Source organism: Podarcis bocagei (genome assembly GCF_964188305.1).
Source record: "Podarcis bocagei genome assembly, chromosome: 7".
Lineage (NCBI taxonomy): Eukaryota > Metazoa > Chordata > Lepidosauria > Squamata > Lacertidae > Podarcis > Podarcis bocagei.
In genome coordinates, this window is record NC_138132.1 from 31,033,368 (window position 1) to 31,049,018 (window position 15,651).

At 46.3% G+C, this 15,651-nt stretch overlaps 1 protein-coding gene across 12 annotated transcripts in view; it reads left to right on the plus strand.

Annotated features, from left to right (window-relative positions):
- Positions 1-10,304: 10,304 nt before the first annotated feature.
- The window catches only part of MAP7D1 (MAP7 domain containing 1), a 57,405-nt gene continuing 52,058 nt past the window's right edge, over positions 10,305-15,651 (plus strand). For 6 of the 12 annotated variants that reach the window (XM_081200025.1, XM_081200031.1, XM_081200030.1 and 3 more), the window contains exon 1: positions 10,305-10,939. In XM_081200025.1, coding sequence (XP_081056151.1) covers positions 10,876-10,939 — 64 coding nt within the window. In that variant the 5' untranslated portion in view covers positions 10,305-10,875. Of the gene's footprint in view, positions 10,940-11,482; positions 11,641-15,651 lie in introns of those variants that run through there. The other 6 variants (XM_081200033.1, XM_081200032.1, XM_081200035.1 and 3 more) reach the window with 4 other exon arrangements.

Below are 15,651 nucleotides of genomic sequence, written 5' to 3' on the forward strand. Positions count from 1 at the left end.
TTCTTTCTTTCTTTCTTTCTTTCTTTCTTTCTTTCTTTCTTTCTTTCTTTCTTTCTTTCTTTCTTTCTTTTTTGCAGGTGTCATGGATGCAATAGTAGTGGTGGATTTACACTGGACCACCCACACATCATTCAGCTTTATTTGTTGTTCTGTGATACTTCCCCAATGTTACTACGTTATTGCTGTTTGGAGGGGTACTCTTCACTACAGTGCAACAAGTGGGACAGCACACATACCCTGAACATTTGCGGGATGCAGTGATGAGGAAAGAAGCAATATAACTGGCCCAAAACTTTTGTAGGCGCAAACCGTATTGAAAGTGGGAATTGTGTATAACTGCCCAGATACCATCCTGAGTACAAATCATGCAAGCATGCACAATAAAAGGTTTGGCCAGAGGGGCTTGAATTTTACCTATGCAAGAGGGACCAGATTTGGCCTAAATTGCTGACACCTGGCCTAAAAGGTGGTGAACTGGCTTTCCCAGTTTCTGATGGTTAAGTGAGGCTGAGGGACCAAGATTTTGCCCAAGTCGGTGACTTAGACCAGGAATCAAGTCCAGCTACCGGTAGATTGCCTTTTTAGCTGCCCAAATTAAGACCCAAACTGGCTTATACAAAAATTAAGCATATACAAAAAAAAGCATATACAAAAATTAAGGCAGCAATCTTCTTTACGCCTTAACTAGGTGATGAAAGATACTGATCCTTGGTAAGAGGGGAATTGGGAGAACTTGAGAGGTTCTCAAATGTTTGGGACAATGTTGACTATTCAAGCCAGCAGATTCATTCATCTTTTTGTTTCACTACGTTGCTGGATTCTTGGGGTCCTTCTCCAAGGAATATTAAAGCATCGTTTGGATCCTCAAAGGGAGAGGGTGAGTAGGAGGGCAACATCCATCTTCAAGCCCAAGCGGTGAAACTACTTCTGCCAATAAATAAATGTTTTGTTCTTTGGACACTGAACCCGCCAAACTGCCCAAGCTAGTGAAATGGAGTGCGGAAAAGCAATGATATTTTTAAGGGTGTCTGGGAAGCAGTGTGGAATTCAGTAGGGAGTGCCCCCAGACTCCCTTAGTGAGCCAGGGATGACTGATGCATTGCTCCAAAAGGATGGGTTTACTTCTAAGGGCTGATTCCCCTTATATAAGGTATGCAGGTGTGAGGTAGCTTGGAAGTAGGATCACGCCAGATGCCTTCCTGGAGAGAAACTGCTACGGGAAGAGTGATGATGTCACATGAAGGTGTAGCAAGCTACTTGAAAAATGACTGGTGTGTGTGCGTGTTGGCATGTTTTTGTAAAGATTCCTGGGAGGTGAGGTGGATGATGCAACATGCCACATTGCACACACATCAGGTCACCAACGTCAGGGTTAGAGGGCAGGCTTCACTCTCTCTCTCTCTCTCCACAACCAACAGTGGAATTAATGGGAGCCATGTGCTTGTATGCAAGGAAGTGGAATGGGCTGGACAAGATATAAAGACTTACTTGAAAATAGAACCCCAAGGTGGTTGTCACCGATGGAGGCAAAGGCCCTGAAAAAGCTCAATATGGAGGCCAAGTGGCCGAAATATTGGGAAATTTTGGAGCAAGAAGGAGACAAATTGAAATTGCAGAGTTTTGAGAAACTAAAAGATAAAGTGCGAGACTGGCTTCATTATTATCAAATAAGAGAGGCTTATAATTTAGATTAAAAAAATTGGCTTCCAGGTGGAAAAATCAAAGTTGGAAACAGAACTGTTAGATCCTAAAACAAAGATACTTTCAAGAATGTATAACTTGCTGTTAAAATGGAACACTCAGGACGAGACGGATAAATCTGCTATGATTAAATGGGCACAGGACGTTGGACATAACATTATGTTTGCTGACTGGGAACAGTTGTGGACCACAGGTATAAAATTTACGGCATGTAATGCTCTAAGAAAGAATATTATGAAAATGATATACAGGTGGTACATGACCCCAGTCAAGCTTGCAAAAATCTATCATTTGCCCGATAACAAATGTTGGAAATGTAAAGAAACTGAAGGTACATTATTTCACCTTTGGTGGACGTGCCCAAGGATTAAGGCTTTCTGGGAGATGATTTATAATGAATTAAAAATGGTATTTAAATATACCTTCTTGAAGAAACCAAAGGCCTTCCTCCTGGGCATAGTCAGCCAATTGGTGCTAAAGAAGGATAGAACTTTCTTTACGTATGCAACAACAGCAGCAAGAATACTCATTGCAAAGTATTGGAATACACAAGATCTACCCACTCTGGAAGAATGGCAGATGAAGGAGATGGACTACATGGAATTGGCGGAAATGACTGGCAGAATCCGAGACCAGGGAGAAGAGTCGGTGGAAGAAGACTGGAAGAAATTCAAAGACTATTTACAGAAATATTGCAAAATTAATGAATGTTAAAATGATGTTGGAATGGAAATAAGTGGTTTTGGTAATAAGGTTAATAAGAATATGCAAATATAGATCGTTATATGGATGGAAATATATAGTTATAATAGGTTAAGATACAGAGCAAAGATAAATGAAAGAGGGTAAGGATTTGCTGAAAGGATTTTGTAAACGGGAATACAAAAAGGGGAGGTGTGAGGAGGTCAAAGAAATAAGTAAATGAGCCTAAAGATATTGAAAAATGGATTTTTTCTTTTTTAATTTTTTTCTCTTTTTTTTCTTTTTCCAGCCAGCTGTTTTTTGTATTTTGTATTTTCCTTTTTCTCTTTTAGATCCTCTTTTTGGTGTTTTTCTTGTTATCTTTTTTCTTTTTTTGTGTAATCTGTGTTTATGTGTAATCTTTGGTATAGTTTTCTTGGTTCTTTGAACCTATGTTTGTTGTAAAATTTTTATAAATATTTTATAAAAAAAAGAAAAGAAAAAAAGAAAAAGAAAAAAAGAAGTGGAATGGGGTGTGCTTTCACAGGGTCACCATTGGGGTGGATGCTGTTGTTGACAAATTTCAGGATCCAGTCTGCCTACTGCCTGCATAGTTACACATTCTGGATTCTGTTCCTTGGAAACAAAGACTACAAGAGAGAGAAGACTTTGTCTCTCTTGTATTGCTGCCAGTCCTCTTCAGGAGTCTTGCAGGAGCCGGAAGCTGCTAAGACCATCTGCTTGAGGGGACCTACAATTTTCAAGAAGCAACCTATTTGAAAGAAGTTCACAGAGGTCCAGGGTCACAGGGGGTCACAGATCTGCTACTGTTTTTACAGGTCATCCAGTGAGCTTGATGCCTGAGCGGGGATTTGAACTCTTGTCTCCCATGTCCTAGTCCAACTTTCTCACCACTAAACCACACTGGCTTCTCCACTGCTAATGTGTACAAAAATAAATGTGAATTTTCATGCGGTTTAAAACAAACAAACATGAAAGTGCTACAGACGGATTAATTAAGGTTGCCAATGATAGTTGTTTTTTTTTACTGGACCAGCTCCAATGTAATTAACAGCATCCTTCCAGGCAGAAATGTAGCATCCAGCTTTTCCTGGCACAGTAGCAAGAAAGAGATGGGAAAAGCTTGCCCTCATATATTCCTGGCTGCCACAGCTATCATCAACCACTGCCTGTGGTGTGTTGGGATGGTGACTGGAAGTGTAGCCAGTCGGCAGGGTTTATATAATGACCGGAAAATCAATCAATATAGCTTTTCTGTAGATTGAGTTCCTGCCCTGCCTCCTCTCAGAAGCGGTTGCCCTTCTGGGACTTATGGAAAAATCTATGAGTTAATTATGATAGAGCCCCAGGACGTCACGTGAGATGCAAGCTGTTCTCTCACCTCTGAAGTATAGGGACCAGGCAAGGTCAGCCCTGAGATGTGGGCAATGAACATGCTGAGCTTATAGGAACAACTGGGCAGACTTATGTGGGCAGGTGGGTGCTTTGCCCAGAGAGGACCACTGTGCCTTTAAGGATGGCACAGAGGAAAATTACACCGAAAGGGGAATCTCTTGTCACTGCAGGAGTGTGGTGGAGAATATTCTGATGAAATTCTAACTTTGGGGGCTGACATGAAAACTCAAATGTAGTGCCTCAATACATTATTTGAGCAGCGGTTGAACTTCATTTAACACCAGATTAAACTGCAAACAACAACACCCCAAACACACACTATCTCCAATATGGAATGATAAGTAATGTTGCCAAAAGCTGCACACAAGAAGGAGAAGGCAAGCTAGGGGGATTACTCCCCCCAGGGTAATCTAGTCCAACCCCTTCAATGCAGGAATCACAGCTAAAGCATCCACAACATTCAACCTCTGCTTAATAAAAGCCTCCTAGGAAAGAGAGTCCACAACTTCCCAAGGGAAACTGTTTCACTGTTGAACAGCTCTGACCACCAGAAAGTTCTTCCTGATGTTTAGTTGGAATCTGCTTTCTTGCAATTTGAACCAATTGCTCTCTGAAGCAGGAAAAAACAAGCTCGTTCCATCTTCCATGTGACAGCCCTTCAGATATCTGAAGATGGCTATCATTAGTTTTGGTATAATAGGCATGTGCTTCAAGCACATAAAGAGAGTTGTGTGAAAAATCTTTACTGCATTGTGCTTGTACCTAAGGCGGATGGGTTGGCTGAGCTGCGGTGAAAGCTTGGAATGTTTATTTGCTCAGGGAACAAAGCTGTCTGCGGTCCAACTTCTATGAGGGAAGGGAATCCTGCTGGCATTAAAAACTCACCTAGCAAATGGCCGATGACTGGGAAGAGGTCTAGGGAGGGAATATAATATACACAGGAGGTAAGCAGGTTGAAAAAGAGAACGCAAGGAAAGTTGGATGGGGAAATGATGGAAGAGGTGGGGAACTGAGCTGAGGTCTCAAAAGTAAGATGAGAAACTGGATGCTATGCAGACAGGAAAATGGTTGTGCCGGAAGGGCTGGTGGAGAGACAGGATGGCTACATGTGGGTCAACCTAAACAGTATGTAGTAGCCTAAAAGGCAAGGAGTTGAGGAAACAATGGGTGATGGACATGAAGAGTCAAGGAGGAAGAGAGACTGGAGCAAAGCTAGAAAGCAAGCCTAGGCTCATGAACTATTTCCAGGAAGCAAATGGTCAGGTAAGAGGAAGAGACATGGTGGCTTAGTGGTAGAGCACATGCTTTGAATGCAGAAGGTCCCAGGTTCAATCCCCAGCATTTCCTCCAGGTAGGGGCTGGGAAAGACTCTGCCCACTATTGGCTGTGGGCTTCTAAATTGAGTACATTTTGTGATGTTGAGCTTCTCCTCTGGGCTCACAATGGAGCAATCACAATCCTTGCAGTGCAACATGGTGACAAATCGCTGAACCTGCCAGCACAAACGGACCACTGGAAAATGCCTTTTGATTTCAGTGGCTGAAATTTTCAGTCTCCCCCAAGTTTGTGCAGGTCTGTCTCATTCATCTCTGCCATGTGCTTCTGGAATAGGCCTGTCTCTCTGTCGGGCGAGTCAGGTTTCACCCTGACCTGCTTCCCTGCCTACAACATTCTCCTGGCGGTGAGTCAGGCAGGCAGACGGGGCTGGATAGAGTTTCGCAGGAAACCTTTGCCTCTTATACAGGGATGCACTGCTGGAGGAGAAGTAGGATCAGGGTAAGTTGGCCACAATTCAGAGTGCAGCCATAATTACGTGGTAGACAGAAATTCAATAGGTGCAGACAGAAAGATGCTGTTAATGGCATGAGTTCCAGGTCTGGGACTTTTGCCTCTTGTGTAGGTCCCCCCCCCCCTATTTAAAGCACAGAAGCCCAGCAAAAACAAAGGGCGAAAAATGTAGCATCTGAACAGCCTCTGCTCAAAACTTTCTGTTTCAGGAGTTCCTGTGCTCAGATAAACAAGCTGGGCACTTTGCCATCCTACCTTCAAAACATGGAAGGGTGGAGGAAGGATCTCACGTGGATTAGGTTGCCACATTTTATTGGCCTTGCCTCTGGGCCTTTAACAGGAGCTTGATGCACACACACACACACACACACACACACACACACCAAGCTTCAGTTGCTTAAATTTCTGTGTGTCAGCTTGCTGTTGAAGGCGCAGGAGTACAGCCAATACAAAAAAAATGTGACAATTCCTGCCCCTTGTGCATTGCCAGAGAGCTCCTTGAAGTTGCAGTTCTCCATCCTGAAAACCACGGAGACTCGAGTGGGAGGAGTGAACCACTGCCAGTTAGGAAAAGGTCACCTGCACACCTGCACAGAAGGCAGCAGCTGCTATTCCTGGTGGCAGATGCAATGGCACAGGTGGTGCTATGAGAGGTTGACTTGCCAGGGACTAAAGCTCTCTAAGGAAGAAGCAGGAATGAAGTGTGAATCGGGAGATGATTTCAGAAAGAAGGTCTGGTTTAGAGATCTGTGATGTGGAAGAGTTGCTTTCAAACCCACTAAAGAGTCACCTTCCCTTCTGGGCAAATTCCTGGGGGCCGTGTTCCCAGGGTGGGCAGGGTCAGAGGCAAATGTGGGCAGAGCAGCAAACATGAATTTTACTTTTGTGCAGTAGGCTAGTTTCTCTCCGGGCTCCCGCATCCCTCTCTGCCCACGATCCAAACAAGCAAGAACCATTGTCATAACTGAAGAAAACATTCCAGCCAGGCATAATCCCATAAGGAGGATGCAAAGTAAGTGAGTTGCTGGGGAGGGTGTGTGGTCTGGAGGACCCCAGTTGGCCTTTGGGCCTTACTCTCCTCACCCCTGCTTTAACTGCGGCCCGACACACTGACATAGAATAATAGAACTGTGGAGTTGGAAGGGACCATGAGGATCATCTAGCCCACCCCCTGCAATGCAGGAATCTTGTGCCCAACACAGAAGCAGGCAAGCCTTCCTGCATCACTGCACCTCCCTGGCAGGGAAAGCATCAACAGCTAAATGTTTGCAGGTGTTCAGCTGCTGTTGAAAGACACAGGGCCAGTTAAAAACCCAGGCAATTCTAGGAACACTGGAGTTTGGCCTTGCTGCTGGGAACAGCTCATAGAGGGATTCCTGACCCTTGAGCATACTGGCTGGGTCTGATGGGAGCTGGAATCCAACAACTGGAAGGCACCACACTGGCTGCTCCACCTAAAGCCCCATTTAACACCCTCACCTATTGAGCCACACCTGAAGTTGGTGTGTGTCATGCAAATGACGTGGTGTCCCTTCCTCTCTCTCTCTGCTGCAGATAATAGGAAACCCTTTGAGTGTGCCAACTCATCGGTGCCCAGCCATTCCTTTTATCTGAATCATGCTCAAGCACCTACGCTTCCAGAGAGCAGGAATCAGGAAACCTGCCTGGCCAGTGTGTTTGGGAAAGATTCCAGTCAGCTGGATGTGCTTGTTGCTCCGCGGCAAGCTTCTACAGTGGGAATTAGGCACTTTAAAAAAAGTCTTGCCCTGAGCTCTCGAGGGCAGAAGAGACACCACTTTCTTCCAGCAGAGCTTCAGCACTCAGCACAAAGGTGCCTGACCTTATTCTCATGCTGGGGAGAGTGTGCTTCCTGCAGACCATCCCTCCAGTCTCCTCTGCCCCACACGTATTATCCAACCCCTTTAATCCCATCCCAGAGGCGTTGTCCCCAGATAGCTTCCTCCTCCTCCTCAGTTACACAGGGCCTGGTACTAAACTGCCCAGATTGGATTTTGAATCGCACTCCAGGAAGATCAATTTCTCCCTCTCTGTTGCTAATGCTCTTCCATTGCCATGTCCTACAGGCAGGCCCCTGCATACAATCATGGAATGGGAAGGAATCCCCACAGTTTTCCAATCCTCCTCCTGGCCCCAACATAGGACCTCTTCAGCAGATGTCTTTCCATTCATCATTGCACCCCCCCCCGCCTCTGCCTTAACCACAGCCTCCTCTTGCCAGCTTATTTAGCTACTGTACTCCTCTGTAACTGGACACGAATCTATTATTTTTATAGTCTGAAGCAGGCGTAGGCAAACTTGGCCCTCCAGATGTTTTGGGACTACAACTCCCATCATCCCTAGCTGACAGGACCAGTGGTCAGGGATGATGGGAGTTGTAGTCCCAAAACATCTGGAGGGCCGAGTTTGCCTATGCCTGGTCTGAAGGCGGGGAAGGAGGAATATTAAAGGCTTGCTCAAATTTCTGGGCACACTCTGCACCGGGGATGGAATGTAAGGGTGTTCTCCTGTTCCTATACTTCAGGTCTGTGGAAACTAGAACTCTCCAGATATTTGTGGACTACAAGTCCCATCAGCCCCTTTGGGTCCCTTCCAACTCTACAATTCTATGAGGACTGCTCACGCTGCCTGAGCGGATGAGCATCCTGGAGGTCCACAGGTTCCCCTGTCCTGCTTTTCTCAGAACCAGCCTCAGACTGGGTGAGGGAGAGAATTGCTGTGGCAGCCAGGGATGCATCTATCCATGACTACTGCCATGTTTCAATGGTACTGATAGAAACCCAGCTGCCTCAGACAGGAGACATTTGCAATATCTATCTGCAGATCTCAGGACTGAAACTGGGACCTTCTGCATACAAAGGAAGTGCTCTGCCATTGACCTACTGCCCTCCCTGTGCTCATATGCAGCAGTGGAAGTGGTCACATCCGCACCATGCATTTAAAGGATAGTGTTTCTTTGTCACAGACCTACAATGCTCAGCACCCTTACTCTTAAAGTGGCACAAGAGAGCTTTAAATGGGTGGTGCAGATGTGATCTCCGTCTCCCCGTTTGACTAATGCTACCAACACAAAATTATACCCAGCGATGGTGCATTTAGCTAATGTTAGATTCTGGATTTAATGGTCTTAGGGGGTGCGGGCAGGACTTTTTAGATGGCAATGTGCTTTACTGTCACTTCAAAATGTAGGAAAGCCAACCCTGGTGCATCTGGAGGTCTTCCTGCACATTCTGCTGAGTGGGACCCTGGATTTCTTGACCACATCCTGCGATGATTTCACTGCTAATTATTATGCTCACTAATCCTGAAGATCTGCCACACCCCAGTTCTATATGCACTGGAATCCCTACAGCATCTATAAAATGTACTAAAAACAAGTGGTGGGAGTGTTAAGGAGTATAGTTTCATTACAATTACTAACTACACTTTACAAGTTTGTTATTTATTTTTATTTTATCTAATCTAAGGTAGATTTAAAGGCAAAGGGTGCTACTTTTCCAGAAGGGTCAGGTGCAAACTAAGGGGGAACAGCAATTTATTTGGAAAGCTGATTCAATTCTGAACTGAAAGCACACTCTGTACATGCTCATGGCTCCTGTTCATTCATTTTCTTTATGTGGCTGCCATCAGTGAAAAATAATAACATGTATAAGAAAAGTAATGAAAATGTGAAATGACATATTCTTGATACTGTAGAGCGTGCATACTTTCCTTACCCACTGGTTATACAAGTTATGCTGGCTGAATCTGTATTTTGCTATACTGAAAGCTAATAAAAATACGGGTGGGGGGGTTTATGTGGCTGGTAAAATTTGGTGTCCCAACAAATCTGGAGAGATCCTGTGTTCACTAATTCCCTTGTTAAAAGCAAAGAAACAAAACAAACAATTATTTTCTTAGACAAATGACACTAGGCCTTTGAACAGTGTTTGGATGGATCATGTCCATCACAGACTTTCCTTTGGGTAATGTTTAAAAGGAAAATGCTTCCCTCTGGGGAAGACAACTCTGCATATGCTTTGAAGCACCTGGCTCGAAGTGGCCGGGCTTTTTGTCCCCCCCCCCCTCCCGTAATTTTTTAACACAACAGCTGACAGCCCTTCTCACCATATCAGGATGAGGAGAGCATGACAAATTGATGGGGTGGTGGTGGTGCACACGCGGTCAGGCCCAGCTGTGGCACTGAAGACCCACGGCTGGGAGTCCTCACAAGAACAGTTAAAGACACCCCCCCCCGCCCCGTCTAATGCCTGTTCATACTTTTCTGTTATGACGGGTAAAGGAAGTGAAGTGGTGAGTGCCGCCCCCCACATCTGCCCTGGAAATTCCCCCAAACAGGCTTCAGCTTACATCCTCTCTCTTCTCTCCCCCCACCAACTTTTCCCCCTTTTGCTAAATGAGTCACCCTTTCAGAGTCTCAACATGTTCACGGCCGCGACCAAGAGGCGAAAGTAAAGAGGGGTGCGTGCGTTTGGCAATCTGGGTTTCCCAAAGCTCCTCTGTTTGTTTCGGTGTCCAAGCGCTTTGAAACGTTGTCCAAATAATTTCGACTCCCCAGCTGTATGTGTTTTTATACTCTAGGCGGGCTGAAGTGAGCATGACATGAGTGTAAAACAAGGCTGCCACCCCTCCCTTCTGTCTCCCTGGTCATGGTAGCTCCCAGCTTCAGAGGCCAGACTAGGCAGGGACTGTACAATAGTTGGAACTCTCTTTGCAATATCAGCTGCTGCTGCTGTTGCTGCAACTGGACAAGGGGGGGACGGGGTTGATTTATGCTGGTGGTGTTTTTAAATATATATTTTAAAATATATATCCCTTGATTTGCTTTCACTCTCCCTGGCTGCAAAATATCCCCCCCCCCCCGCTTTCAAATTCCAGCGGCACTGAGTGGGGAAATTAGAAGGATCTTTTTATTTGAAGGAGGGGGGGCTTCCTCCCCAATATTGTTGAATTCGGAGAAGATAATTTTATGAGTCTCTTTGCGGGAAGCAAGTTTGTTGGATATTCTCTCTCCACCCTCCACACGCCCGGAAACTGTGGTGGAAGCTGGAATCATCTTGAAGAAGGAGGAGGCGGAGGAGGAATGAAAAAAAGAGGAAGGGCTTGATTTATTTTTGTTTCTAATAGGATTATATGTTTTATTTCTGCTTTACTTTAGAAATTAGAGGATCGGGAGGGAGGGATTAATAGGAACCCGGAGAGAAAATAAGGTGGGGGAGGGAAATCACACCCATCCTATCCATCACCTCAAAAAAAAACACAGAAGCCACCATGGAGAAGAAGGAAGAGGCAGCAAAGGCCTTTTCGGTGAAGCAACAGCCGGATGATATCCGAGGTAAATATTTGCTCTGCTAAGAAGTCATTTTTAGAGGATGATGTTGCAAATCGTTGAAAGGGCGGCGGAGCGGGGCGGGGGCAGAGGAGCAAAGAGACAGCAGACTTTGAATCTGTGTCCGGATTTCCACCCAGATCTGCGAGTGGGCACAGATAAGGGGGTCCGGGGGTGTCTGTTTGCTGCAGCAAGTTGTAGAACATTCGTTCTCTTAATTGTTCTCCAGCCTTTCCAAAAACATGAACTCATCGCCTGGCTATTTTGTCTGTGCGGCTGGCTGTGCCTGATGGACATTTGCTACAGGGGCCTTTTGGGGAGTGGGGGAGTCGGGGGTGCTGGATTGATGTGAAGGTGGATACAGTATTGATTCTTTAACTAGGATTCCGTATCCCCCATGCAGGGAAGGGAGCATTTTGGGAGGGGGCCGGTTGGAGGCCACGCTGCTGTGATATTGAGGCAGGGGGTGCCCGGCCTTCCACAGGTCACTGATGTGGGGTTTATAAATAACCCTCTGTCCGAAGCCCTACCCAACCCCGGATTGGCATTCCTCCCGACAGCTGCCTTTGGGAGGCGACCAAGCCCTCGAGGAGACCACCTGCCCCTTTCTTCTGACTTTGTGAGTGGGGGAGGTCAACCCCTGGTCGCTGTTGAGAAAAAAAGAAAAAATAAAAGCCGATCCAAGTTCAAACTAGCCGAATTTGAAGGTGTCCAGGGCCAGGACCCGGGGTGGCCACGGAAAGGGCTCCGCCGTGGGCCTAGTTCTGCTCTTGCTTGTGCGACTGGGGTTTTTCTGAGAGGGTGGACTCGGCAGGGAAGGGGGGCAGGGCCCAGCCCCACAATGGATTAAACTTCCCTGCCGCTTGGAGGGAAAAGTTGGGGGCTGGCTCTCCAATTAAAGGGTCATTTTTTGTCCCTGGGGAACGTTTTGAGATGGAACTCTTGGTCCTCTGCCAGTGAGGTTTGTCGGAATCTCAGCATCTTGCCAGTTGTATGTATGTGTGTGCAGTCAAACAGAGAGAGATAATCTTTGCCATTTTCCCGCTAGACACCAGATATCTGCTTGTCTGCAAGGGCAACATCCTGTCTCTGTTGTACAGCCTGGAAATTTTTGCCGGCACACATGTGGGTGGGCTGTGTTGGCTAGAACTTGGACAGGACGTTTTGTGTGCTTGTGTGAGTATGTGTTTGCTTCATTTGTAGAGAATTTGCTTTCTGGGTTTCTTTTTGGAGTTCTGCTTTGTTTTTTTGTCCAGAACTCTTTAAAGGCCTGCTTTCTGAAATCATCTGCAGCTTGGGGCTTAAAGTTCCTTTGAAAACTTCAGGGCCTGGCCATTTCCTTTGTCCTCGGTTTCGGAGACAGGCTTTAGAAGATGACAGCAAATAAGCAGAGTCCAGTGTTAAGGATCTCACGAATCAATAGGTTCGCCTTGCAACTTACTTTGAACTGCTAAGGTTTGAAGTTCTTGGTTATGCCTTTTGTCAGAAGCTTGTGGGGCTACTAATATCTCCCACCCCCCGGGATGGAAAATTGAGCTAAAGTGGAACCATCTCTTCTCGACTGGCAAACTTTGGTTTTGTTCTCTGAACGTTGGGAAAGTGAGATTGTTACTTTGGTGTAGTTACGCAGTGGGTAATCTTGCCAAATGAAATGTAGGCTGGAAGTAACGAGGGGGTTGTTCAGAAGGCCATGTAATTGGCAAATGCTGGGTTAAGTAGGGAGGGGTGTGGCTGCCTTCTGAGGCCTCTATACCATGGCTGGGACCTGGCCAGATGAAGCAGTGTCTGTGAGTTGTCTTATTTTGGGTTTTGCTGACTCCTGCCAAGTAACTGGTGACTTGAGTGCAAGGAAGAAACAACGAAAAGAAAGAGGAGTGGCAAAACCATAGGGATATGGGGGACTTCCTATCATCAGTCACTGCCAGTGATGGCGTTGAGTGTGTTATAGGCAGCGAGTGGTGCATTTACTGGAAAGCACCGGAGGTTTTACATGGGGAAGTAGGAAGGCCTGGATAAGAGAAGGTGTTTAGGTTTTGGGGCTGGGTTAGCCCAGAGGTGATGCAGAAAGAGACAAAGGCACAGGGAATTACCTGATACTGAGTCAGACCATTGGTTTATTTAGCTCAGTATTATTGTCTACATTGACTGGCAGTGGCTTCCCAAGGTTTCAGGCAGGGTTCTCTCTTGGTCCTCCCTGGAGATGCCAGAGATTTGACCTGGGACCTTCTGCATGCAAAGCAGATGCTCTGAGAATGCAGATGTGTGGAAATCAATTTGAACAAAATCCCAGTTTTTGGATCTAGGCCAACAGGCTTGACTGGATGAGGTTGGATTCATTTTTATTTTTTTTAGGTTTGGAAAGGCCTGGCCCAAATTTTCAGGCTTCTAAAGTGTGTACTTGGGGAGAAGCAATAGGAAGTAGCTCCCTATTTCTGAGGTATGGAGGTGGAAGAAGCCACTCCCACCCCCCAAGTTGCTACTTCCCATAGAAACCTCACAGGGGATCTGGAGCCAGACTTAACTGCACACTGTGGGATTTAAAATGTCTGGAAACATGCAGGCAAAGGCTGGAATATGAACAGCATAAAGGCCGCAAGGAAATGTGGCCTGGTGGTGCTTCCCCCCTCCCTTCCCCTTCTCCTAAGAGGCTGCTTGACAGGAGGCCCCCTTGGTGCTAATTTGATTCTCTCTCAAGTGCCTGGAGATCATTTCCATGCCCTTGGAGAGACCTCTCAGTCCTTTGCACCATTCCAAGCTATGGGGCAGGCGAACTCTGCGTTGCTGTATTCTGGGCCTGAATTGTGTGCCTGTGTGTGGGCCATGCAGGATCTTGCCCCTATAGTATGACTTGTAGTTGTCTTAAGCAATGTGGGCTGTGTGTTGGTGATGGATGGTATATATGAAGGGAAGCTCATAGCCTCCAATATCCTGCAGCATGATCATGGGGTCATGCTTGTTGACATGTTGAGGATAACACTTTCCTCTGCCTGCTCCTTACGTTGTTTCCTATGCAGCAGCTTATCCTCCATGGATCTGAAAGCCAAGGCAGTGCTTAAAGATAGGATAGAAAACCATAATTGTGCTACAGTAGGTTTTCAACAGTTCAGAGTGCATCTCAGCATCTATAGTGTATGAAATGGAGGATTTTGTACCACGTCCGCATGATGCATTTTAATGTTTGTGCACAGGATTCTCTGTGCATGTGCACTAGGGATGAGATAGCTCAGTGGTAGAGCTTCTGCTTTGCACAGAGACGGTCCCAGGTTCAATCCCTGGCATCTTCTGGTACTATTGGGAAAAACTCCAGTAGAACTGTTGCCAAGTCATTGCAGACAATACTGCTGTGGTTCAACCATAGAGCACATGCTTTATATACCGAAGGTCCCAAGTTCAGGCCCCAGCAGCTGAACCTCTATTTTCAGCCTGAGGACCACATTCTCTCCTGGGCTACCTTCTGGGTGCCACATGTGAGCACAGAGGCAAAAAATGGATGGAACAGATAATGTGTTTCCCAAACTTAGGCCTCTCCAGCTATTTTGGAACTACAATTCCCATCATCCCTGACCACTGGTGCTGCTAGCTAGGGGTGATGGGAGTTGTAGTCCAAAACAGCTGGAGAAATACTGATGTAAATGTCACAAACCCCTCTCAATTCTCCATCTATGCATTCAAAGACATTTCAGCTAGGCAGAAACGCTCCAGCAGGGCTGATGAGGCACGTGACCTTTGGGAGAATTTTGAGGGCCAGGTGGAGAGACCTGAAGGGCCACATTTGCCCCCTAGATCTGAGGTTCCCCATCCCTGGTGCAGACAATACTGAGCTAGGTGAAACTGTGGCCTGGCAGAGTCTGTATTAGGTTGATAGGTTCCTCTCTCTCTCTCTCTCTCTCTCTCTCTCTCTCTCTCTCTCTCTCTCTCTCTCTCTCCCTCTCTCCCTCCCTCTCTCTGCCTCTTCCAAACTAGATGAGATGCCATTAACAGAACTATCAATTGCACAAATGACTTTTAAAAAGTAAGCAGCAAACATTGAGGTGGGGGTGAAATCTAATCTGGACTTCAGCAGGGGCCAAAGGGTTAAAGCCCCCACCCCATCCCACAACTGAGCTTCAATCAGGATCGGGACCCCACAGCTGCAATGTGCTCGCAGGCCATTTGTGAAATTGCTTGTTGGCATAGCATCTCATCTGTGTTGCTGCTTATCAGTTTCCCCTATTTTGTGTGAGCTGTGGCTCCAGCCCCTTATGCAGCCGCAAATCATGGTTGACATTGCCTGTTTTAATGTGTTAATACTTTCAAAACTGAATTGTTTATCAGGAATGTTGTATGATGTTTTGAATTGATCTCACCTCCCTTGACAAGTCGGCCTGGGTGATTTTTTCATGCTTCACATTTTTAGCTCAGTGCTCAAGGTAGACAACCAGCCTTTGCTCTAGTCTCAGCCTGGCCAAAACCTTATTGATCCCCCTCGCCATATTAGAAGATTAGAAAAAGTAAATACAAGGTGAACAGAGATTGCTGGTGGGGGATGGGGAGACTGAAGTGTGGGATAAGACATTTCCCACGATAGGCTTCCCTGCATAAAGCAGGGGTGGAGAACCTGTGGCCCTCCAGGTGTTCTTGGACTGTATCTGCGGTCACCCATTCTGACTGAGACTGATGGGAGCTGGAGTCCACCCCCATCTGGAGGGCCACAGGCTTCCCACCCATCTACCCACCTC